Source organism: Arvicola amphibius, chromosome 4 (genome assembly GCF_903992535.2).
Source record: "Arvicola amphibius chromosome 4, mArvAmp1.2, whole genome shotgun sequence".
Taxonomy (NCBI): Eukaryota; Metazoa; Chordata; class Mammalia; order Rodentia; family Cricetidae; genus Arvicola; species Arvicola amphibius.
Genome location: NC_052050.1, coordinates 155,545,204 through 155,570,323, shown reverse-complemented (window position 1 = coordinate 155,570,323; position 25,120 = coordinate 155,545,204). Strand labels below are relative to the sequence as shown.

The 25,120-nt window shown below is 47.4% G+C and overlaps 1 protein-coding gene across 1 annotated transcript; it reads right to left on the bottom strand.

Annotated features, from left to right (window-relative positions):
• Positions 1-1,086: 1,086 nt before the first annotated feature.
• On the bottom strand, positions 1,087-21,457 carry LOC119811651 (sperm acrosome-associated protein 7-like). Its single transcript, XM_038325547.1, has 6 exons — positions 21,364-21,457; positions 10,291-10,353; positions 7,517-7,618; positions 6,586-6,669; positions 1,718-1,798; positions 1,087-1,166 (listed from the first exon to the last, which is right to left on the bottom strand). The coding sequence occupies exons 1-6, from the start codon at positions 21,455-21,457 to the stop codon at positions 1,087-1,089; spliced, it is 504 nt and encodes a 167-aa protein (XP_038181475.1).
• Positions 21,458-25,120: the final 3,663 nt, after the last annotated feature.

Below are 25,120 nucleotides of genomic sequence, written 5' to 3'. Positions count from 1 at the left end.
GGTATAGGCACAAAACCAGATGTGTTAATTAATGGAATTGAAGAGCCAGATGTAAATCTAAAAACCTGTGGACACTTGTGTTTTGATGAATAGGTCAGAAACTCACGCTGGAGAAAAGCATCTTCAACAAATGGTGCTGGTCAAACCGGGTGACTGCATGGAGAAGAATCCAAATTAATTCATACTTATTACCCTACAGAAAACTCAACTCCAAATGACTCAAAGACCTCAACATTAACCAGATACACTGAGTCTGATCAAAGAGTAAGTAGAACATAGCCTTGCACTCATTGGCATAGGAAAGGACTTTCTGAACAGAACACTGTGTGTGGTTGGCACAGGCACTAACATAAACAATTAATATAATGGGACTTCATGAAACCAAAAATTAGGGCAGGAACCTGGAGACAGGAGCTGATGCAGATGCCGTGGAAGGGTGCTTCCTTCCTGCCTGCCTGCCTTCTTTTTATTTTTCTCTCCTACAATACATCCTGACCACAGCCTCCCCTTCCTCCACCCCATCCCTGTCCCCACTGCTCCTCCCTTTCCATTCAGAAAAGAGCAGCCTGCTTTCTTACAGAACCCAGGACCACTGACCCAGAGATGGCCCCACTCACAGTGAGCTGGGCCCTCCCTATCAATCATTACTAGAGAAAATGCCCTACAGCTGGATCTTACAGAGGCATTTTCTCAGTTGAGGTTCCCTCTTTTCAGATAACACTAGTTTGTGTGACATAAGACTAGCTAGCACAGCTGGTTACAGAAAATGGACAGTTCTGGCTCCAGGGCCTCCATTGCTAGGAGTCCTCACTAGGGTCCCCCTCATAGGATCCAGGGAGTTTCCACTGCACTAGGTTCCCACCCCCACTCCATGCCCTCCAATTTCTGTCATCTCTTCCATTTTGAATAATAAAAAATTATAATAAAGAAATAACTCGAAAAAGCCACTTTTGATAACAATATTAAAATATGCTAATTTTATTTGGTGCTCATTGAGTGCAGTTCTTCACACAGGGTAGTGGCTGTTCCCACTCCATTCTGTCCCCAGGTGTGGGCAGTGGCTTGCCCCTCCACCAGTCCCAGTCCTTAGGGCTTCTTCAGTTTCCCCAGGAACTGTCTGATTCTCCTGCTTTTCTGAAACCTCTGTTTTTTCTTGAGATGAGTTCCTGTCAGGGAAGAGATTGTCTTGAGTAATTATGACTGTCTCGCTGACCGTGACCACAGCCTGTGTCAGACCCTTCCAGTCTCTGATATCAGTGGTACTGACTCCTCTGTCCTGCATGGCATTCTGGAAGCATCTGACATCAGGTGTCCTTCAGTGCAAACAGGTGGCCAGCCATGGCTGGAAATCGTGGAGGCAGGAGCATGAGGCATTGGCTGGACTGCGCTCACAGCCAGGAAGCAGAGAGACAGACAGACATGCATGCTGGTGTTCAGCCCACTTTCTCCTTAAAAAAATTACATCTCTGTGTGTGTGTGTTAGTGTGTGTGCATGCGTGTGTGTGTGTGTGTGTGTGTTAGAGAGAGAGAAACAGAGAGACAGAGAGCGAGCGTGTACACAGCTTGAGTATTCAGTTATCCCCTTTCAGCATGTGGGTCCCAGGGATGGACATCTGGTTGCAGGTTTGGCAGCAAGCACCACAACCTGCGGTCTTATTGGCCCTCTCCTTGTCTAGTGCAGGACTCGCCATAGGACGCCACTGTAGTGCCTGCTTACCAATAGCTCTTCGGATAGTGTTGATGATTTTCTCCAGAGTCTCGAGGCTTTTTATCTGAAAAAGTGTTTGTTTCTCTTCATCTGTGGAGACAGTAAGGACAATGAATAGACTCCACAATTAGTGTTTAACTGCAAACTTTTTAAAACCAGGCCCCTGGGTTTCACCACATAGAGTGAGCATATGCGGAGTGTACATGTGTGTAGCCTACTGCCCTGCGGCCTCCAGGAGCACCTACTCAGTCCAAATTCATAAACAAGAAATTTCAAATAGTCGTAGTCATTCACTATAAACAAATAAAGCTGGACAGCCAGATGAAATGTTTTCAATTCCTAGAGGCAGAAAAATTCTCATAAACCCAAACTGAAAGCCAGTCCACAGCGGAACTGGCCAGTGTTCTTTGAGGTAATCAAAGACACAGTGGAAGAGGAAGCAGCCATGTTGGGAACACTGAGGCAGTGGACAGGTGGAGTCCTTATGGCCTCTAGACCCAGAAACACAGCAGAGGGGTGCTAATGTTTGCATGTGCTGTGTGCATAGGCACTGAATTTCCAGGAAGAAGCCCTGCCTTGCACAAACCCTCTGCAAGGCAGACTGACCGAGAGACCTGCAGGGATCATGGCGCGGTTAGAACGCCACAAGTCTGATGGTAGTCTATGTGGGTGGTCCTTTGTCCTCCGCAGTGTCTGACTGTCATCTTTGCGGCTATTAGGTCAAACCTTCTGGAGTGTACAAGCAGACCCTTAGCTTCCACTGATCCCAAAGCAAAGGGTGTCCTCAGAGAGTGTCAAGGCCTGCACCAGAGACTTCTTGGTTGTCTGTAACTGCCTACCTGGTTTCCATAACAGTGTCTTGATGTTTAACTTCCTTATCCTATTACTATAAGAACTTAGTGAAACTGTGGCCTCGTCTGGACATGGGGTTGGGGGTGAGCTGGATCTATGTTCCTGGGCTGTAGTCTCTCGTATTTGGTTCCAGAATAAGCTCTTTTGGGCACTGCGCAGTGAACAAGACCTGAGAGTTTATCATTGCTTGTTGACCAAGGTTTCTGTCCTGCCCCGTCCCACAATTGTTCAGTCCCAAATAAACACACAGAAGCCTACATTAACATAAACTGATTGGCCTATTAGCTCAGGCTTCTTATTAACTCTTTTTAAAAAAGATTTATTGCCGGGCAGTGGTGGCGCACGCCTTTAATCCCAGCACTCGGGAGGCAGAGGCAGGTGGATCTCTTGAGTTCGAGGCCAGCCTGGTCTACAAGAGCTAGTTCCAGAACAGGCTCTAGAAACTACAGGGAAACCCTGTCTCGAAAAACCAAAAAAAAAAAAAAAAAAAAGAAAGAAATAAAAAAGATTTATTTATTTATTATGTATAAGTATTCTCAGTAGTCTGCATGTATGCCTGCAGGTCAGAAGAGGGCACCAGATCTCATTACAGATGGTTGTGAGCCACTATATGGTTGCTGGGAATTGAACTCAGGACCTTTGGAAGAGCAGGCAGTGCTCTTAACCACTGAGCCATCTCTCCAGCTCTTCTTATTAACTCTTATAACTTATATTAGTGCATAATTCTTGTCTGTGTTAGCAACGTGGCTTGGTACCTTTTTTTGGTGAGGCAGTCACAGCTCTGTGTCTGGTTGACGACTTCAGACTGACTTTTTCCCCTTCCCAGAATTCTCCTGTTCTGGTTGCCCCACTTCTACTTCCTGCCTGGCTACTGGCCAGTCAGCATTTTATTACAATACAATCGACAGGGTCCAGACAATTGTCCCGCAGCAATTGCTCATTTATTTCTGTTGTAGCCAGTGTTCGTGGTTATTTAAGAGCTTTGCAGGAGTGAATGTCCCCACCCATTCCCAGCCACCGACCTTGAAGGGCTGGGAACGGTTTTACAAGCTCTTTGTGACACTTTTGTAAGCTTAAAATAATGTCACAATGGATGCTATTTTAAGTGCCTTTCTCTCCCTTTTTAACCTGTCCTGGGATCCCCCCCATCCTTGTTCCCTACGTGATGCCTAAATGCATATGACCATACAGCAGCCCCCTTCTCACAGGCAGCCAGACACAGACCTCTAGTCTCCATCAACTTGGCAAACAAGCATCTTTGCTTATGTTGGGCATTGTAACCTGTAGTGGAGGCCACAGTGTTTCCTTCAGCGTCCTTCCTGCTGTCTGCACCGCTGCAAGGCCTCATCTCCGATATGAGAGCTCCAAGAGCTTCTCAGGCCTTTCACAGAGAGAGAGAGACCCTGCTGGTCTTGGACCTGGGAGACACTGAGGGTCATGTTAGCCTACAGGACACATGTCTCTACTTTCCTTTGGGCTCTCTGTTGCTTACTGAGATGCTACAGGTATGCATCCTCTCTTGCCCTGTGCCATCCACGTACCCCTGCAACAGCCAGACACAGGACTGGTTCCCCATCTCCCACGACCTGCTTTTCCTGCAGCCCCAAGCACGCAGCCATCAGCGTTTCCACTGGACGGATCTGGGGCTGGGCTGAAGAAACAGGCCTTCTCCAACAGGTTTGCACACACTCACTACTCTATGTTGTTGCCACACAACACTCTGGGCTGGATGGTGCACACCCGGAAAGGTCCATGTGAAGATCAGGGTGACAGGGAGCAGTGTGCTATAGCTGAGGTTGATGTCAGGATTAAGGGTGTGCATCTCACCACTAGTCCTCTGTGCTCCATGGCCTCAGCTTGGGGGAGAGGGCACAGCATCACTGGCAAAGATGAGAGAACGCTGAAGGGGGGGGGGGTGCTCTGCTGCAGAGACCTACAAGTACAGCCATCTTCTGATACTCATGACCATGTGTGGAGAGGGGTGGATGCTTTTATTCAGCCCAGCACACCTGCCGTACCCGAGGCAGAGCTGGGAAGGGCTTGCAGCTTTGATATCTCCCAGATAATAGGAGGCCACGAGTTCTCTATCCAGTCAAAGGTACCCAGATAGCGGGTGGGCTTGGCTTACTGTCAGGGCAGCCTCCAGGTCCAGTAGTGCTCACAGTCTTGCCCACTCATCTGGTTGAGTCTTTTCCTGGAACTCTCCTTCCCCCGGAAGGGCCTCCAGCAGAGAACCTGTGTGCTGAGGCAGGAGCTGGCCCTCTGCGCTTTGCCTTTTCACACTGATTCCCACATCTGCTCTAGTTCCCTGGGGTCTAGACTTGGACTTTGCTGGCAGTCCGTGATGTGACCTTGGGAAGGAGTTGCCTGGCTACAACCCATTCCTCTGTGCCCTAGAGACCTGTAGGAGGGACTGACCAGTGATCAGAAGGGGAGCAAAAATCAGGATGTGGGATTCACAGCCATCAGCATGAACCTTGTTTTGAAAGACGTACACCCTGACAAGATACAGCCCCAAAGCAGTTCTTGTGAGCTCTCCAGGTCAGAACAGCCTGTGTCACCCTGTGTCCCACCCCACAGATTGAGCACAGAGCCTGTACGAAGCTAGGCATCACTCCTAAATGTGTGTTTGTTTTGAAGATTTGTTTAACAAGCTTTTACGTGTGTGTGTGTGTGTGTGTGTGTGTGTGTGTGTGTGTGTGTGTGTGAATATATGTGTGGATCTGTGAGTCATCCGTATGCAGGTGTCTGTGGTGTCCAGGAGAAGGCATTCGATCTCCACTTCTGAGCTGTTTGATGTGGGTGCTGGGAACCAAACTCGGAGCCTCTGCAAGAGCAGCAAATGCTCTCAATGGCCGAGCTGTTTCTCCGCCACCATGTTTGCTAATAAAACCTCCTTCCAGTTCATATTTTGTCTGTTTAAATTCTTTCTCTGTCTTAGAAAAGAACATGGGAGCAACAAATGGCGATCTCTCCCTGCCTTCTGTCTCCAAGATCGGCCTCACCCTCGTCACTGGCAGCAGATACACAGCAGGGAGTCTGGCCGGGGTGTCCAGGGACCTGAGGACTCTGTCCACACTGCTGCTGCTGACACCTAGGACTTCCTTCCTGAATGTTGACTAGTTAGTTCAGATCTGCATAGGAAACACCAGGCAGCCCAAAGGCCCTCCTTCCTGCTCTTGTTGGTTTCTTTTTCTGGATGTCCTATCTTCTTATTACCAGGGTCTCACGCTAGTCTCTGGTGATCTCCAGGTCTCTTCCCACCTGGTCCTCACCCTCTCTGCCATGAAGTCATGACTCATGAACATTCTCACTCAGTCCCTGGAGAGTCTTGTCTTGGCGTAGTTGCTGGGAGTCAAACAATTGCAGTGAGGGATTCATTTGTACTAATGGCTGCTCTGTGCCCGGGGGCCAGAGTAAGTCTCCTGTTGGTCCTCTTAGGGACTGCTTGAGGAGGGAAGGAGTCCATGTGGTGGCCACAGGTCAGTCCTTACGCCTGGGCAGCAGTGCAAACAACATACTGGACTGGTTTGGGATGTTTGTTGACCTCCAGTGAACCAGCATACTGTTCCAAGGGATGTAGCCAGCTCTAGGGCCCTGGTGCTACCTCAAGGTCCCCTCTCCCTCCTCTGTTCTAACCTCAGATTTCCTTACCCATGAGTCTGTTCTCTATCTCTCAGTCTACTCTTGCCTATTCATAGAGAAATGATTCAGTTGGAAGTCTGGGAGAGGACTCAGCTTGTGTTCCTTCCTGGTAACTGCCCACTCACAAGAAGATGTTTCCTCTGGGCCAGGTTCTGCAGGGGCAGGCATAGGGCAGGGCTAGGCAGCTGTGGATGCTGAACCTCAGTACAGGACTAGACACCTCGGGACACAGTAAGAACCCTATGTAACCAGGTCCAACAGCCACCAACCCCAGCAGAGGAATTTCTGCTCTTACCCAAGCAGAAGCATCCATCTGCATCTGGCTGGAACTCCCCAGTTAGGTTCTGAGCCCAGGAAGGGGTTTGTGGGGTTATATTTACCATCAAAGGAAAGGGTATCTATGGTCTCAGGAGAGGATAGCTTCTCATGTTTCTTAGGAGTACTGGATTCTTTCACCCAGACTTCTTTGATGAAGAACATAGGAAAAAAACAAACAAACAAATAAACCAGGGGAGCGTTTTCCTGTTATGTGCTTATGAACAATTTTGGCCTGAGCCCTATTTTACAGTATTGAGCTGGAAGGGTGGCACAGTGCCCCAGTTCTAGCTGAACTGTGTGTTGAAAAGTTAATCTTTAGATAGTCATCCAACCACCTTGAGCCCGGTGGTTTGGGACTAGGCAGCTATGGGGTGAACAAACCCACAGGACCTAGTTATTTCTGAACTAAAACCTCCCAGGAAGTGTTGAGCCCTCCCACCTCTGAGTGCATTTCCCCAGAGCCTCTACTTGCCACTGTCTAATCCTGCTTTCATGCCCTGTGATGCCCCATCTGCCTGACCAGTCTCACAATGTGGAGCTGTGCTTTGTCTTTCTCCCCTGCTCCCCTTGGCCTTGGGTGTGTCCTATGTGGGACCTTGACTTTGCTTCGACCCCACAGTGTAACAGCTTCCCTCAGAAGCCATCGGTGAGTGTGAGCACAAGGTGCTGAGATGTGTTAAGCTACTGGTCTGGCTCATCTAAGCCTGTGCTCCTGTAGCACCTGAACCCTATTCACGTCCACGGTCTAAGAACATACATGGACGTGACCCGGAGATCACCCCAGAGTGAAGCAAGCCACCTCTGTCTTGGCGGTGACTCCCTCCATCTCAGGAGCAACATAACAGTGGCTTTGGGCCACGGCTTCCCTCACGTTTCCACTGTTCCTGCCCAGATACGGCTGGATCTAGTGAGTGCTCATGAAATAGGGACCTATGTTCAACACCATGGGTCTAACAATAATTGAAGTTGTGGGGGTAAAAAGAATATACTTGCTTTTATCCTTCGTTGTTTTTGCTTCTAAGGCTTTTGGTGGGCTTTGATTTTCAAAATATGATGTTTTCCCTGGATCCAAAATCTCCCGGACTAGAATTTCATCTTGGGAAAAGCACACGAGAACATGTTATAGAGCCAATGATGCAGGGCAGATGTGCTGTGAAGAACTGATCTTCACAGAAGTGGAAAAGGCCACCTGTCAGCCTTGCACTAGGAACCACAAGGAACTCATGGACAGTGGCTTTACTCTGGAGAATTCATCTGGGGAGGCTGTCCATACCCCCGCCTTCCCAAATTCAGAAAACCTGAGATGGTCTGAGTATCCCCTGAGCATCCCTGTAATCCAGATGTTGAAGGTCCCGCAATGCCCTTGTCTTCCAAGGCTTGATTCCTTGGTGGCACTGGTGGGATGATGGAACCTCCTTCAGGCAGAGCTTAGACGGAGGTCTTTAAGTCATTGGGGCTATCTACAAGGGAGGTGGTGGAGCCCTGGTCCCCCTCCTTTTTTAGCTTCTTGGCTATGACGTAAATAGCATTTTTTTTTGTTTTGTTTCTTTGTTTTTAACTACCACACACTTGCACCATGATGTGTGAATGTGTGACCGGTTGCTCAAAGCAACAGAGCCAACCAAACAAGGACTAGAAATTCCAAAACCGACCCCAAATATATCTTCATCCTTGTAAGTGCTTATTTCTGGCATTTTGTCATCCTGAGAGAAATCTAAATCTAATACACTCTTCAAAGACAGTGCCCACACCTAGCCCGTTCCCTGCTCATGTTCACGTCATTCTGTCCTGACTGCCCTCAAGTGCTGACAGAAGAACATCCTTGCCTGCACAGGTCCAGCCTTTCTTTTGTGTGGTGTGACTCTGGATGGCCTGGAACTCACTCTAGAACAGCATCCTTGCCTGCACAGGTCCAGCCTTTCTTTTTTTAAAAAAATATTTATTTATTTATTTATTTTGTATACAATATTCTGTCTGTGTGTATGTCTGCAGGCCAGAAGAGGGCACCAGACCTCATTACGGATGGTTGTGAGCCACCATGTGGTTGCCGGGAATTGAACTCAGGACCTTTGGAAGAGCAGGCAATGCTCTTAACCACTGAGCCATCTCTCCAGTCCCCCAGCCTTTCTTTTGTGTGGTGTGACTCTGGATGACCTGGAACTCACTCTGGATATCGGGCTGGTCTTGCTCTCAGAGATTCGCCTGCCTCTGCCTCCCTAGTGCAGAGGATTAAAGACGTGCGCCCCCATCCCAGCCAGTCTCCTTTTACTGCCTCTCCAAGAATTCTCTTACATGTGTCCTGGACTTCGTATCCAACCAACTCTGGCTCCTTTCTTACTCAGATATGAACAAGGATGAGTTTCTTTGTGTCTCTAGCTTCCACTGGACCTTCTGTAAAATGGGATGTAAAATTTCATGCCTTTTATGAGGCCAACCGCATCCAGCATGGTATGGGGATCATAGTTGGGGCTGGAAATAGCCCCTGTCTCTGCAGCATCATGGCCCTCTGACCCGGGACAGTGCAGGGAAGCTGTCTTAAGCTTTATGTGACTCACTCATGTTGGAGTCAGAAGATGAGGCTCCGGCTGGGTGGGAACCAGGTCTCCTGTATGGTAGCATAGGACGGTAGACAGGGCAGCATAGGTGAGCTGGGACCATTTGCTCACTCATTCGTGTGATCAGTCCATCACTAGGGGAGGCCATGATGATTTCCCAGCCCAGACTCAGAAACGAGCAAAGCTGACCTTCCTGGAAGGGGACCCCCCCTGGAAAGGACCCTGTCACCTGGTAGTATCTTCATTCAAGCCAGAACCTTCCTGATGAGGCTCAGCTCTGAGAGCAGCTTCATAGCCACATCCTGTCCTCCCTTAATCTACTCCTGACGCCCTTGACGTCAAGTGGCCACGGGCAGACAGATTCCTAGGAGATGACCCCTTTCCCACGGTGCCCCAGGGTGTTAAACCGAAAGTCACAACTGTGCTCAGACAGCTTCTCCGGGCCTCACTTTACCAAGTGTAAAATGAGGGGAGGGGTGGTTTGGGGCGGTGAGCACAGTTCACAGGACAGACGTGGGCACGCGGACACAGCAGGGAGTGTGTCTAGTGCAGACAGAATTAGCCTGGGTGTGAAGTGCACGCTGGACTGTGTAGACCATTCCGAAGACTGACCACGTCAGTCATTTGACATGGTCTACCTGCTGAAGTGCCGCACCAGGTGGATCGTGTACAGCTGGCTCTGAAGGACAGTATGGGTCATACAAGGGTCCTCACCCTGTGTGTGCCGAGCCCCTTCCGGTACCCTGAGGTACCATGACAAGGCCATAGAGGCTGAAACCCTGTGTAGAGGCCAGGTCCTCACCACCTCCCTGGGGACTGCCCTGCCTGCTGGGGACTGAGGTTGAGGAGCTGCCCCCTGTCCTAAGATCTCTCAGTTGCACACACATTGCAACAGTGTCTCCATCTAAATGTGGATTCTGATGTGGAAGGCCTGAGCAGGCCGTGGTGCAGGGTGTTTGAAACGAGTCCACGGGTGACATCCTGCCACTCCCTGGACGCCACTTAGAGAGGCAGAGCTCCACGTGCGTCTTGGTTCTGACGGTCATTCTGACTTCAGCACTAACGCCGCGGGCCAGAAGAATATGGTTCTGACCTTAAACCAAATCGGTTCCTCCAGTGCCTGTAACTGACACCAGGTTGTCCGGGACATGCTTTGGTGAGTGCCCGCCCTCCCTCACCATGGGACCTGGTGTTCCCCTGGGGAGTCCTTACCAAACACTGTAGCTATATCGTCATCCAGAGCTTTAAAACTTGGCAGTTGTCTAGCCCTTAAACCTGATAAGGGAAATAAAAAAGACAACCCTGTAGTTTACAACACTTATTGATTTTTGCACCCACCTCCTTGTGACCGGGTCGTTGTGAGGGACGGCCCCAGCCTGCTCTAGGGGAAGGACCTTGTGTGGAGTACTGCCCTTTCCCGTGTGTGCCGAGGGAAGCCCTTCCGGATTTTTCTCATATGGAAGATGGTAAAGGCATTACCCATGGGACAGCTGTGTGAGTGGAACCCATGATTTCCCCAAGTGCCCCGATTAGAACCGCTTTCTTGGTCACTAGAGTCATCCTCGTGGATGTTAAGACAGTGTCCACACTCAGGGACAACTCAGCTCTATTACAGGGGCAAAGAAGGAAGAGGGTCGAGTGCTCTGTTGTAGGAGGCAGTGCTTTGCCTCCTGCATGGCTGGTGATACTATCTGGTGGCCACCAGGCTGGAGAACTCCATCCTGGGATCCCATCTGGGCAGCCCAAGCCCAGCTTGGCACACAGGGAGAAGCAGCCCTTGCCCCGCCTCTGACTAAGGCTCTCCATGTCGCTTTGTCCTGTGATGAGAAAACACCTCACAAGTGTTTTTCTCGGAGCTCCAGGTGACCCTGCACGCTCTCTTGTGCTACCTGAGGTTCTCTCAGGGGGAGGGGAGGGCCAGAGGCTGGTCACCTCCTAACTCATGTGTGAGCAGAGCCCTCCAGGGGGTCTGTCTGCTGGTAAGAAGTGGAGACGCTGGTTAGTGAACCGAAGAGTTCTGGATGGCAGCTGTCTCCAGGGCCAGGGCTGTCTTATCTGTGATGTCTGCTTCCTGATGGACAGGAGGAGCCGTGCTGGGCGTATAGGGTCTGCTCTATCTGGGCACTGTGGGAATTCTGAGGACCAGTTTCTCCTCTGCAGCGTCCAGCACACACTTCCTCCTTCCGACGTGACCTCTGTTTATCTCGGGGTCTGTGCTGTCTCTTGATCTGGTACATCCCTTAGTTTGAGCTCAGGGTTGGCCTCTTCTTCCAGCTCCCAGGTCCTGGGACCCCAAAGATGGCAAACAGGGCCACCGTCCCTTCTCTTTCTGAGGCACGGAGCTGTCTGGGAGAACTAAAGTTGCAGCTAAACCAACGACAAAGCTGTTCTCAAAGGCTTTAATGATGGACAATCTGCATCCCAATGTGCTCGTCTGCACAGCTCAGAACAATGGGAAATATGTAAGGAGGTCTGTGCCGGTGATGACAATTGCTTCCCAGTGTGCTGGCCTCGGTAAACCAAACAAACAGTACAGTTCTCTCCGCATGGGACATTAATGGATCGTTATGAACGGGTACAGCTGTGTAGCGCCAGCACTTTGTTAAAAATATTCTTTTCATCTCGTGTCTGTCCCGTAGTCACAATGGAAGCATTGTGCAAGTCAGCCGTGCGCACATGCGTGGTGTGTATGCTCATGTTGTCCATGCCTGTTCACGTGCATTGTCAAGTGTAGCTGCTCTACCATGTTCTTGCTGTTGTCACCTCCTCCTGAGAGTCACAGCTTCCAGACAGCACACACCCCCACAAGTCAGAGACACTCAAATGTCTCAGCACTGCCCACATCAGCACTGGCTTCATGAAGCTCACTGCTGGGTTGAGTTCACTCCAGGTAGTTGAGTGAACGCAAGCCAGAGCCCTTCTCCGTCACAAGAGTCACATCAACTGCTAGCACTGCTAGCCTTCTTCTCGGTGGGTAGCACCTTCCCCCGAGGAAACCATACACACTTGCACTACAGCTCTTCTCCTGGCAAGCAGCGGAGCACCCAGGATGGGTGAGGGGACCCGTGTTACCCCAAGACAATGGAGAACTCCTTTCACTGGTCCCTCAAGCTGAAGAAGACCTTGGGGGTCATGCATGGCTATGGCCGGTCTCAAGCTAGCGAGACCTTGAGAGTCATGCATGGTTATGACTAGATCTCTTTGTGAGATTTACTATTTGTTTCCTTTTTATGCAGGGTCTCTACAAAGCTCTGGCTGCCCTGGAATTTGCTCTGTAAACCAGGTTGATCTTAAACTCATAGATCTGCCTGCCTTGGTCTCTGAAGTGTAGAATTAAAGGTACGTGCCGCCACACCCAGCCTAGTCCTTGTGGTAACCATTCTACCATTCTACAACCGATGGAGACCGTGAGGGTCATCCAGGGGTTCAATGCAGTTTCAAGCTAGAGAGGACTGTGAATGCCATCCCAGTTTTGACCGGGTCTTAGGAGAAAATGACCGGATAGCACTGAGAGCAAATCCCTTAACAAACGCCAGGTGAGGAAGTCTCAAACACAGGCAAGAGCTGTGCGCAGTAGACAAGTGATGCTGGCGGAGACACTCGTGAGGACCAGCATCCTGTACCTGTTCTGGGTCCTTCTGACACCCACTACCATATAATAATTTGCTATATAAATGAAACTATGTTTCTTCAAGAAAGAGGGAGGCCAGCCATACTAATACATTGGTGGGTTCTTTAACTTAAAGAATAGGGGAGATAAAAGCCCCACTATGCATAACCCAAGTATGTGTGACTATACGAGGGAGGAAAGTCCACTCCTACACATTCACATCATAGCAGAGGAGGGATGTGAACAGCACAAAGACCTCCCTGTAGACAGATCTCATATCCTGTGAGCTCACACTGCAGGAGTCCAGAGGAGTAACCACCACAGGTGGCACATACCATATCTTCAGCTGCTGGCTGTGGTGAAACTGTGCTGGAACAGGTAAAGCGTGCCTGAGGATCAGAGTGCAGAGCTAAGCCACTAGTTAGCCATAGAGGCCAGGGAGTGGTGTCACACACCTTTAATATCAGCTCTCGGAAGGCAGAGGCAGGTGGATCTCTGTGAGTTCAAGGCCATCCCGGGTTACACTAGATTGATCCAGTCTCAAAGAGAAACAGAGCTAGGCAGCAGTGGCTCACATCTTTAATCCCAGTACCCAGGAGTCACGCACCTTTAATCCCAACACTAGGGAGGTGGAGAAAGGAAGGGATATGGCTGGGCAGAGAGAGGAATATAAGGCGGGAAGAAAAAGGAGCTCAAAGAGTTCAAATCTGAGGACTTGTAGAGACAGGATACCCCATTCAGTCTGAGAATTTCGTAGAGGTAAGAACTATTGCCTGGCTTCTCTGCTTCTCTGATCTTTCAGCTTTTACCCCCAATGTCTGACTCCAGGTTTTTATTATTGACACCAATTAGAAATCATGCTCCAGCTGGCATCATATGTCCTGAACCACTAGAGGACGGTGCTCTTGTGAGACCGACCAAGAGGAAATATGTACTCTATCAAAACCTGCTCATCACAGCCAAAGAGGTCAGATGGGAGTGAGATTGAATACTCTATCAACCCATTCATCATAGCCAAAGAGGCTACGTGGGAGTGAGACCAGGAAGTTCAGTTGGGGGTACAAGTGAAAGGCTCACAGTAGATCAAGATCCAAAATATGTCAAGCACAGGGTCACCTTGGTGACCCGCACAGGAGTAAACTAGTCAAAATTCCAGCATGGATAGGAGTAGTCCTGAAGCTAGGTGGAGCTGCCTGCTGAGGGAGGGAGAGTTACTCTCTTGAGGATGTGGCGGCTAGGAGATTACTCATGCCCAGTCGGGCATGTGTATATGAGCAACACCAGTTGGACTTGGAGTTCTGCATGGGGCCACTCTGTGTAGTTGGAAGGAAGTGACAGTAGAGGAATATGGTCAATCTACTCTGTAAGTATGTATGGAATATTCAAAGATGTAAAAATATTGGTAAAAAAAAAACCCATCCCAGCAGGTGCACAAATGTCAACAGAGAATCACAAGCTACTCGAGAACACAGGGTAACATGACTCCCCAAGTTTAAGACTCTCCAGCTCCGTGACCAACTCTAAACATACCTGAATGATAAAATGACAAAGGATGATTTCTAAAATGATCTATGACTTCAAAGGGGCCAAATAAATAGCTGAGCAAATCACAGAAGATAACACTGGACAAAAAAGTATTTCTGTAAGGAGATGGAGATTCTGAAAAACAGACAACTGGACTCCTGGAAAAGAAACACACAGTAACCTGTACAAGAACATGGTAGAAAACCTCACAGACACACTAGATCAAGTGAAACAGACTGCTAGGGGCTGGAAGCCACAGCTGGTATGTAGCCACACTCTGAAAGTAATAAGGAAAAAAAGGCAGAATAAACAACATACAATCAATACTGAAACTAGGTGTAGTGGCTCTTGCAGTTAATTCCGGCACTTGGGAGGCAGAGGTAGCTGATATCTGTATGTTAGTGGCCAGCCTGGTCTTCATAGCAAGCTTCGGGCCAGTCAGGGCTACATAGTAAGACCCTGTCTTAATAAAACAGACAAACAAAACTGTCTTCGTCACTGTTCTATTGCTGTGAAGACACACCAGGACTAAGATAGCCCTTACAAAATGAAGTGTGTAACTGGGTGCTTGTTGTTTCCAGTTTCAGAGGCTTAGTCCATTATCATGGCAGGAAACACGGTGACAGGCATGGCAGGCATGGTGCAGAAGTAGCTGAGAGCTACATCTGATCTGCAGGCAGAAAGAACAACACTGGGCCTGTCTTCGGCTTTTAAAGCCTCAAAAACCTCCCCCTGCGACACACTTCCTCTGACAAGACCACACCCACTCCAGGGCTCAGTAATCCTTCTAAAATAGTGCCACTCCCTCATGACTAAGCATTTAAATATATGGGCCTATAGGAGCCATTCTTATTCAAGCCACAACAAAAACCAAAATACTCTAAAAGCAAAGTCAACCATTAAAATATGGAATGAACCTATAATCAAAATAGATGGGCAAAAAGAGGTACAAAGTCAGTGACTGAAAACCCATTCCGTAGTAAAATAACAGATTCTCCTGCCCCACAAAGCCGTGGTGAAAACATGGACAGACTGGTAGACTTACCAAGAGAGAGCTGTCTGCCCCCAATCCAGCTAAACCGTCATAAGTAAAGGACAAAGAAAAAATACTGGGAGTGAAGTTTGTTGGTTAGAGGGGTTGCTGGAATCTGGGAATCTCTTCCCTTCCCAGTACAAGTGGCCCAAGCCACAGCATAGGACAGGGAGCCTCAGAAATCAGCCCTGTGCTCTCAGTGACCACCCAGGACCTTGTTTCCTGGGTGGTTCCAGATCCTAGCAGGTTGACAGTCACTGGTAGCCATGACACCTCCCAGCAATGACTGAGTGTTAATTGTCTCCACTCTCCGATTGAAAGACACAGCTTAACAGTTTGGATTAAAAAGCAGGATGCATCTTCAGTATTGCTTACAGGAAACACATCTGCCAAAGACTGCTACAACCTTAGTCTGAAAGGAGAGCCAAAGGTCTTCCAAGCAATCGGAGCTAAGAAACAAGCAGGTATTGATCTTCTAATTGGAAGATCTGATTTCTAATATTAGAATCTAGTATCTGACAAAATAGAGTTCAAGTATTAGAAGAGATGTCTGTTACTTCATACCGATAAAGAAAGCAGTGTATTGAGAGGACACTGTAATTTAAACACATGAACACTGACCACAGGGCATCCAATTTCATAGAACAATACTACTAGATGTGAAGATACAGATCGACCCAGCACAATACAGGAATGTCATTCATGGGCGAGTGACAACAGTTCCCTCCTCTCACCAGATGCTACTTATGTCATCGGTAATAAAAACAAGTAGCTGAGGTAAACATAGATCGGATGGATTTAGAGCTATCTGCAGAACACTCCACCCAAGCACAGCAGAGTACATTCTCAGCAGCTCATGGAGCTTTCTGTAAAATAGATCATATAACAGAATACAAAGGAAGCCTTAATAAATACAGAAAACTCAGGTTGCCAAGCCCGTATGCAAGAACCTCCCCTGCTGAGCCATGTTGCTGGCCTCGGACTTTAAAAGAACATCAATGCTCCCCTTCTAATTGTTCCATAAAACACCAAAAAAAAGGAACATTACTAAACTTCCTATGAAGCTGGTATCTTTACACAACAGATAAAGGCACAATGAAAACATTAGACCAATTCCCCTGATGGACACAGATGTAAAATCCTAAGGAAAACACTGAAAAGTGCATTTGAGATAGAACAAAAGGATCATTCACCGTGATCAAGTCGACCTCACTCTAGAGCTGCAGGATTGGGTTCAACCTACAAAACTCGCAAATGTAATCCAGTATCCCATAGTCTTTAAAGCAGAAGTCTCATGATTGTCTCGATAGATGCCCAACAGACTTTTTATAGAATTCATATGGATGCATGATAAACACGCTGAAGGAGCATATTGCAACATAGTAAAGGTTTTGTAACAAGTCTGTGGAGAACATTATTACTAAATGTGGAAAAGCTATACATTTATACTAACATAAGGAGTAAGATACCAGGTGGTGATGGTGGTGCACGCCTTTAATCCCAGTACTTGGGAAGCAGAGGCAGGTGGATCTCCATGAGTTCAAGGCCAGCCTGGTCTACAGAGTGAGATCTAAGACAGCCAGGACTGTCTTGAAAAAAATTCTTAGAGAAACAAGGACAGTAGGGTCTTGGTTCATGAGGTTTCAGAGGGAGACACAGATTCTACCAGCTAGGGACCATTCATAATAGGTTTTGACAAAGAATGTTTGCATTCTGCCTTGAGAATCTGAGTGAGGGTCATTTTAAAGTTAATGGATTAATTTGTTTGGTGGAGGAAATGTCAGTACAGGAAGGTGTTAACGCTGTGGCCACTGCTTACGGCACTTACCCAGGTCTCCGTGAAAGTTTTCGAAAAGCTGGACAGAACGATAAAAAAGGAGTGTAGCAAGCTGAAATTTGTGACCAAAGTGGGCGCTAAAACGAAGCTCTGAGAAAACTCCAGCTCTGCTCCGGGACACTAGAAGAAATGCCCCAAAGACAGGGCCTGCCAATCAAAGGCTCCAGGTTGTGAAGTGCAAATTCATCCACTAGGAGAGAGCCTTAGCTGAGTGTGTGGAGGGGTCTACTGCTGGAAAATAACACTTAGGGATGCATGTCCCCACGGTCAGCCTGGAAGACACACAGAGACCGATACAAATGTGGTCCAAGATGGCTGGCCTCCAGTACAAGCTGGCAGCAGGACTTGGCAGTAGCATCTGCCTGGTACACTCCCTTTATAGTAATGAAATGTGCAATCCTGAGGGGGTCATGGAGTCTCGCACTATGGTTCCAGAAGACTGCAGGGGCCAAACTGTGTGTGGTAGACTTGAAGCCCTGCAAGGGGCCCCTGAGAGGTCACTACGTTAAGCTGTGGCGATGAAGCCTAAGCTTCACTGGAGACCCTGGGATTTTGGAAATGCCGGGACCGTGAGTTGTCTGCCAAGAAAAGCTGAAGGCATCGATGCAACGGGCCCAAGAGGGAGGCCATGTTTTCTGCAGGCAGCACAGCTGGAGCGGCGGGGCTACCTAAACCCTTTGGAACCCAGATGATCCCTCCTCAAGAGCCGGATGCCAGACGCAGAGCTGCTGGATTTGTTTGCTTTACTGGGTTCTGGTCTTGCTTTGGTATGGTTCCTCCTTGCTATGTCTTAGTTTTCCCTTTTGGAATTAGAATGTTTCTTGTGTGCTATCATTTGTTGGAAGCATGTCACTTGTTTTTTATTTTATAGATCAAAAATGGGACTTGGAATTCAGACTTTCAGTGTTGGAGCTGTTCAAGGATGATGTTAGAGTTAAAACCTTGCTTTTTATTTAAACAGAAAACAGGTGGTGATGTGGGATTCTCCTCTGTGTGCTGTGAATACCATTGGTTAATAGAGAAACTGCCTTGGCCTCTTGATAGATTAGAACTTAGGTAGGCGGGGAAAACTAAACTGAATGCTGGGAGAAAGGAGGTGGAGTGAGAGAGAAGCCATAGAGCCATAGGAGACAGATGCGCTAAAACTTTGCTGGTAGGCCACAACCTTATGGTAAAATATAAAATGATGGATATAGGTTAATTCTAGATATAAGAGCTAGCTAGCAATACGCTTAAGTAACTGGCCAAGCAGTCATTTAAATAATACAGTTTCTGTGTGGTTATTTTGGGGCTGAGCAGCCAGGAACAAAACAAACGGCCTCCTTACAACAGGGAACTAAGTGTATTTTTTATTATAAGATGGCCACATGTCTATAAATATAAGAAGTGGGTGGTTATGGCTTAAAAAGTAATGTGTTTGGATGTAATGATGAAGGAAGGTGGAGCTGTGAGAATTAATATTGCCAACTTGAATGGAGGCTAGTCTACCTACTAGGGAACTCAGTATGGAGGATCTTCAGAAAAACTCAAACAAGAGCCACCTTGAACTTGTTCCTGGGTACTTATGCATTGAACCTCAAATGGGCCCATCATGGAGCTGTTTAAACACTGATGTTTATTGCAACACAGTTCACAATAGTGAAGTTATAGAACCAACTTATGTTCCTGACAACAAAGGAATTATTAATGAAGATGTGCTCTCTGTGTGTGTGTGTGTGTGTGTGTGTGTGTGATTGAATCTTCTTCAGCCACAATGAACAGTGAAGTTATGTCGTTTTCCGGAAATAAATGCAAGTGGAGATAACCACATTAAGAAAATTAATCCAGTTCTGAAAGGCAAATATCATGTATGTCTATATAATATAAACATAAAGCAAAGCTTTCTGGAGGAATGGAGGAGGCTAAAGGGAAGGGAAGTGTGGTTTGAATGAAAATGGCCTCATAGGTTCATGTATTTGGATACCTGGTCCCCAGTTGTTGGAACTGTTTGGGAAGGATTAGGGGGTGTGGCCTTGTTGGAGGAAATGGATCTTTGCGGATGGGCTTTGTGCATTAAAAAGCCTAGGCCATCCCCAGTTAGTTCTCTCTGTGCCTCCTACTTGAGTATAATATGATATATATATATATATATATATATATATATATATATATATATATGTAGGATATACACTCTGAGCTACTACTCCAGAGCCAGGACTGCTGCCTACAATGCATATTATTTGTGCTTTAATAAATAAAGCTGGCCTGAAGATCAGAGGGCAAAGCAGCCATACTAGTCAGCCATACAGGCCAGGGAGTGGTGGCACCCACCTTTAATCCCAGGACTCGGGAGACAGAGGTAGACAGATCTCTGTGAGTTCAAGTCACCCTGGGCTACACAAGATTGAATTTTTCTAAAAAAGAAACAGAGCTCACACAAATATGATCCCGGCACTAGGGAGGTGGAGACAGGAGTGATTGGGCTGGGTGGAGAGAGGAATATAAAGGGGAAGAGACAGGACCTTGGAGTGTGGAGTCTGAGGTTGGCAGAGAGCATTGCAGGATCTCTTGCCCCTTTGTTTGTTTGAGCCTTGGTAGAGGTAAGATCTCTCTAGTGACTTTACTGCTTTGCTCTTCTGATCTTCAGCTTGAAACCCAATGTTTGTCCATTTTTATTATTCATGCTACAGCTGCTATCATTCCCAACACAGTGCTCATGGACTCTTAATCATATGGAACTGTGAGCCCCAAGTTAACGGCTTTCTTTTGTGAGTTGCCATGGTCATGGTGTTTTGTCAGGGCTGTAGGAAAGTTACTAAGATAGCAGGGTAGAAAGATATGGGAAGGAATGTGTTTGGATATATTACATACTTTTATGAAAATGTCTATATGTGGTATGGAATTATGTATAATGAATATACACAATGACAGTTTTAGTAAAAAACAACTTTCAAGTTACTGCTTAAAAATACCAAGAGGCTGAGGATATGAGTCTCAGTAAGGTACCTGTTGTGCAATCATGAGGACCCACGTTCATATTTCTAGCACCCACATAACATCCGGGCGTGATGGTGCATGTCTGTAACCCCAGGCCTGGGAAGAAAGTAGCACCCACATAACATCTGGGTGTGGTGGTGCACGTTTGTAACCCCAGGACTGGGAGGACTGAGACAGGTGGATCCCCAGAGGTAGCTGCCCAGATAGTTTAACCAATCATTAAGCTCTGAGTTCGACAATATAGTGGAACTCAATAGAAGACATTCAGTGTCACTCTCTAGTCTCCTTATGCATGTGCACATGTATGCACATATGGTTGCATGAATGTGTGTGCCATGTTAAAAAAATACCAGCTGGGCAGTGGTGGCACACGCCTTTAATTCCAGTACTTGGGATGCAGAGGCAGGCGGATCTCTGTGAGTTCGAGACCAACCTGGTCTGCAGAGCTAGTTCCAGGACAGGCTCCAAAGCTACAGAGAAACCTGTCTTTAAAAAAACCAAATAAAAAATACCAAAGAACAAACTGAAATAAACTAGCAAATTGTTCACAGTCACTTAAATTCGAGAGCATCAGCCCATCCTAAGGCTCCTATCATCCCTCCTTTACTTTTAGGAAACTTAGACTATTTCTGCAAGTTAATGAAAGTTAAAACACAAGATAAAACAACTCTCACAGCCGGGCGGTGGTGGCGCACGCCTTTAATCCCAGCACTCGGGAGGCAGAGGCAGGCGGATCTCTGAGTTCGAGGCCAGCCTGGTCTACAAGAGCTAGTTCCAGGACAGGCTCTAGTAACTACAGGGAAACCCTGTCTCGAAAAACCAAAAAAAAAAAAAAAAAAAAAAAAAAAAAAAAAAACCAAAAAAAAAAAAAACTCTCACATAGACTTCACAGGACTTCATAATAACGCGATTGGTTCGATGGTAAATTTGCATAGGCAGGACAGAGAATACCTTAGTCCATCTGTGCTGTTGTAACAAGCTCTGAGGCCATATCATTACAAAGAACGTAAATATATTCCTCACACTTAGGCAGGTGTGGTGTCTATTGAGACTCCAGAACAATGATCCACTGCTACATGTTCATGGCAGGCAGTGGCCGGACAAACCAGGAATGTGCTCCTAAGACCTTTTGGACAGAGACCTTAATGAGGTCACTAGGGAGAGTTACCAGGTAGAGCTCAGCTTTGCCATCAGTTCAACACCTCGAGTTCAGAAGGGACCCTTTCAACAGCAGCAGAGAAGTAAACCGTTACCTGCCTGATTCATGCCTATGGTTTTCTATCTGCGGTCTCCTGGGCACTCTACCTGAAAACTCTCTATTCGGCCAGGGCTGCACACCTTGCCAGCAGCACAGCAGGAAGACAGATAAGAAAGTCCTCGCTCTTCTGTTCGCTGCCATAGTCCCTCCAGCAGAAGGAGGAGGCTTGATCTCCTGGATACGTAGAATGTCCAGGACCTGTGACATCAGCACCAGGAAGAGATCTGGGTTCCTTTTCCTGGGGGGTAGGACTGCGCTTGTCTGCTCTTGAGGAGAAGAGGCTGATGGGAGTCTACCACAACTGAGAGCATCTCTACTTTGTTCCACTGTCAGTGCTGTGTCTGTCTGAGTCCCCAGAGCTTGGAGAACCAGAGAGGTGGTGCATCAGCTAAGACTCCTGATGTGAGGGTCAAACCCCACCATGTCTTCTTCCACAAACAGAAGGGATGGAAGGATGCTGGAAGACTTGATGAAGTGCAGGATGTATGCCCGAACAAGCGGATCCAGACGGTCCTCGGAGACAGTGGCCTATGGCGCTGCAGTTCCAGGGTCCTGAGGTTCCGGGAGCTCGAGCCCCTCCCTTCCTTTCTTCTTTCTTTGGCATCAGGACAGGGTGTGTGGCTGCATTTTCTGTCATCCTCCAGTTCTTCCTCTTCTCCATCAGTACCCTGCAAAGTCTCCCAAATGGTCCTTCTGGTTGGCTCATCTGGGCTCCATACTTTTCCTGGACAAATCCAGCACCCAGAAAGGGTGTACAGAATGCATTGGGTTTGGGGCATCCACTGACGGACCTTAACCATAGTTTCAGATCTAGTGGGACATGAAGTAATCCTGGATGCAAGGCCAGCAGTACTTTCATGACCCAGAGGACCCACTGTGGTGTGACCCCCAGGGTCTTGGGCCCTTACTCTTTATTGCTTGGATGGGGACCGAAACGCATGTTCCCCTTTCAATATTAGTCCTCTCCCAAGTGTCTTTTATTTATTTATTTATTTATTTATTTATTTATTTATTGCATATTCAATATTCTGTCTAGGCCAGAAGAGAGCACCAGACCTCATTACAGATGGTTGTGAGTCACCATGTGGTTGCTGGGAATTGAACTCAGGACCCCTGGAAAAGCAGGTAATGTTTTTAACTGTTGAGCCATCTCTCCAGCGCCCAAGTGTCTCTTTAATCCGGTGTCAGTTTGCTGTAGTTTGAACTCATGGACATTATCGTGTGTGAGTGTGAAGGTTGGTGGCTCCATAATCTAACAGGCAGTTCTGTAGTCTTGGGGTGGAAGTGGGGGTTGTGAATCTCAAACTTTCATGAGCTTCCTGAGTCTTGAGGGTTCTGTGAGCGTCCTGCAGAGCCTAGCTGTAGGTAATTTCTGGAGTCTCTATTCTTCATTGACCCATGGGTCTGCCAATCTAACACAGCCTCCACCTCATCTCCTACCTGCGATGTCCATTGATGGAGGACTCTCATTGGTTAATAAAGAAACTGCCTTGGCTTTTTGATAGGGCAGGATTTAGATAGGTGGAGTATACAGAACAGAATGCTGGGAAAAAGGGAAGTTAGTCAGATGTCATGCTTCTCCTCTCTGAGACAGTCACCATGAAGCCAGCCACCAGGTCAGACATGCTGACTCTTTCCTGGTAAGACACCACCTGGTGGTGCTACACAGATTACTAAGTATGGGTTAAAGCAAGATATGAGAATTAGCCAATAAGTGGCTGAAACTAATGGGCCAGGCAGTGTTTAGATGAATACAATTTGTGTGTTGTTATTTCGGGTGTAAAGCTAGCCGTGTGGGATCCAGGCAGGATGAAAAGCAGGCCTGCTTGTCTTTCACTACAGGCCATCTTGACATCTGGGGCCCCAGTGTGTCTCATGTCATGTTTCTCATGTTTCTCATGTTTCTCTGTGTGTGTGTGTGCGTGTGTGTGTGTGTGTGTGTGTGTGTGTGTGAGAGAGAGAGAGAGAGAGAGAGAGAGAGGGAGAGGAAGAGGGAGAGGGAGAGAGAGGGAGAGGGAGAGAGAGAGAGAGGGAGAGGGAGAGAGATTCTCGTCTTGCACTCAGCGGTTCTTGTAATCTCCTGCGCATCCACACAGTCCACTGAGGCTGACTTCCTGTGGCTGCCTCCCCGCCTGCTCCACTGTTGAGATTTTCCCACTGGGTCCTCCACTTGGGCTTCAGTCTCACCTGGTTCCCTTTGTTTTCCACAAGACATTGCTGCCATGGCTTCAATCAGCAACTAAATCCACTTGCTCATGACCTGCCTGCCCCTCTGCCTGACTTAAAACCCCAGGAGAGGTCGTGCTGGGGTGACATTGCTGGTGACTAGTCACCGAATGAGCCGAAGTGGTGGTGAGCTAGAATGTCCAGCAGGTTGTAAACACACTCAAAGGGAGGAACTTTTTTTTTCTTGCCTCTGTTGGATTCAGGATTTTGATAAATAGAAAATTCATGACTGAGTTGAAGCTGTAGGCCACCACCTGAGACTGGTGAACAGGATGGAATTTTTAAGGGTGCTGTTAAGCAGATGGTAATGAAACACTCGGACTAAATTTGCTCTTAAAGTCCCCGGGGCCACAGAAATCTCACAAAGCCACCGCCACGCTGTTTGCTCATCTACGCTTTGCAGCAAAAACAATGAACAAAAAGTTTTTAAAGTGCAAGATATTTTTTTACTTATTCTTTATTTATCATAAACTTCTAAGCCTTATTTTCTATCTAATTGGTCTCACTCCTGTTGTTCCTTACAAACATTTGGTAATGTTTGGGAGGTGCCATGGACCAGCCTCAACCTGCTTGCCAGGGTAGCTGCGTGGGGATTAGAAAAATAGTAAAGAGAATGAAGATGCCAGTGAAAATAATAAAACAGAAAACACAGGGTAGTACCGGGAGGGAGTTCTAGAGAATACTGAGTCGCCTGTGTTTAATTTCCAATTGCTTAAAATACTCCTGACCCCAGGAGGTAGGAGTAAGATCAGAAATTGCATTAACAGGTTACAAGGAAATGAACAGACCAGTTGAAGGTCGCGGGCTGCACCCGTGGTTAAACTTACTGTTGCTAAGACAAAACAAGTCACACTCACACCCTAGACCAAAACGTTCTATAGGCAAACCTCTCCCTGGGTGGAATCCATTGTTATCTCCCTAAGGGAGTAGGAACTTAGTTGTATTCTTACACTTTTGTTTGAGCTAGAAACACATCTACTTCTCTATTCCTGAACTACAAAGTCTAGATATTAGCCACACCTGTTAACAATAATCTTGAGAGCAGAACTGAGTTGGTGTGACCTGCCCCTGTGGAGACTACTGGAACACACTGAATCAAGTCAAAATTAAAAGGCAGTGTTTCTCCTTCCTGTGGAGGCCCAAAAATGTGAGCTTACTTCCATCTTGACCAAAGGTCAGAGAGTTGGACCTTAGCTCTATCCCTTCAAGGTTACTGTCTGTTTCTACCTTAAACAAAGGTCCCACCTGGATTTTTTGGTAACTTCAGTGTTCTCAGACATGGAGTTTGTAGATGACAATGTTCTGTCACAGTAGTACAAAAATAGTCTCTAGATTATTGCACACCCTAGATTTGACAAATGGCTGGACTTTTGTGCTGCGCTGTGCTCTGGCCTCAGGAGCCCCTCTCCCAAGTGGTGTCTGACTGCGTCCTCCCTTCGGCAAGATTTCTGTTAGCTTCGTTTTTCCACATTTCTCTTTTCCCCTGAGGCTTCCTCTGTCCATCCTCTGAGCCCACCTTTTTGGTTCTGAATGCCCACTTGCCCGTCTGTGTTCACATTTGTGTTCAGTCTCTTTCCC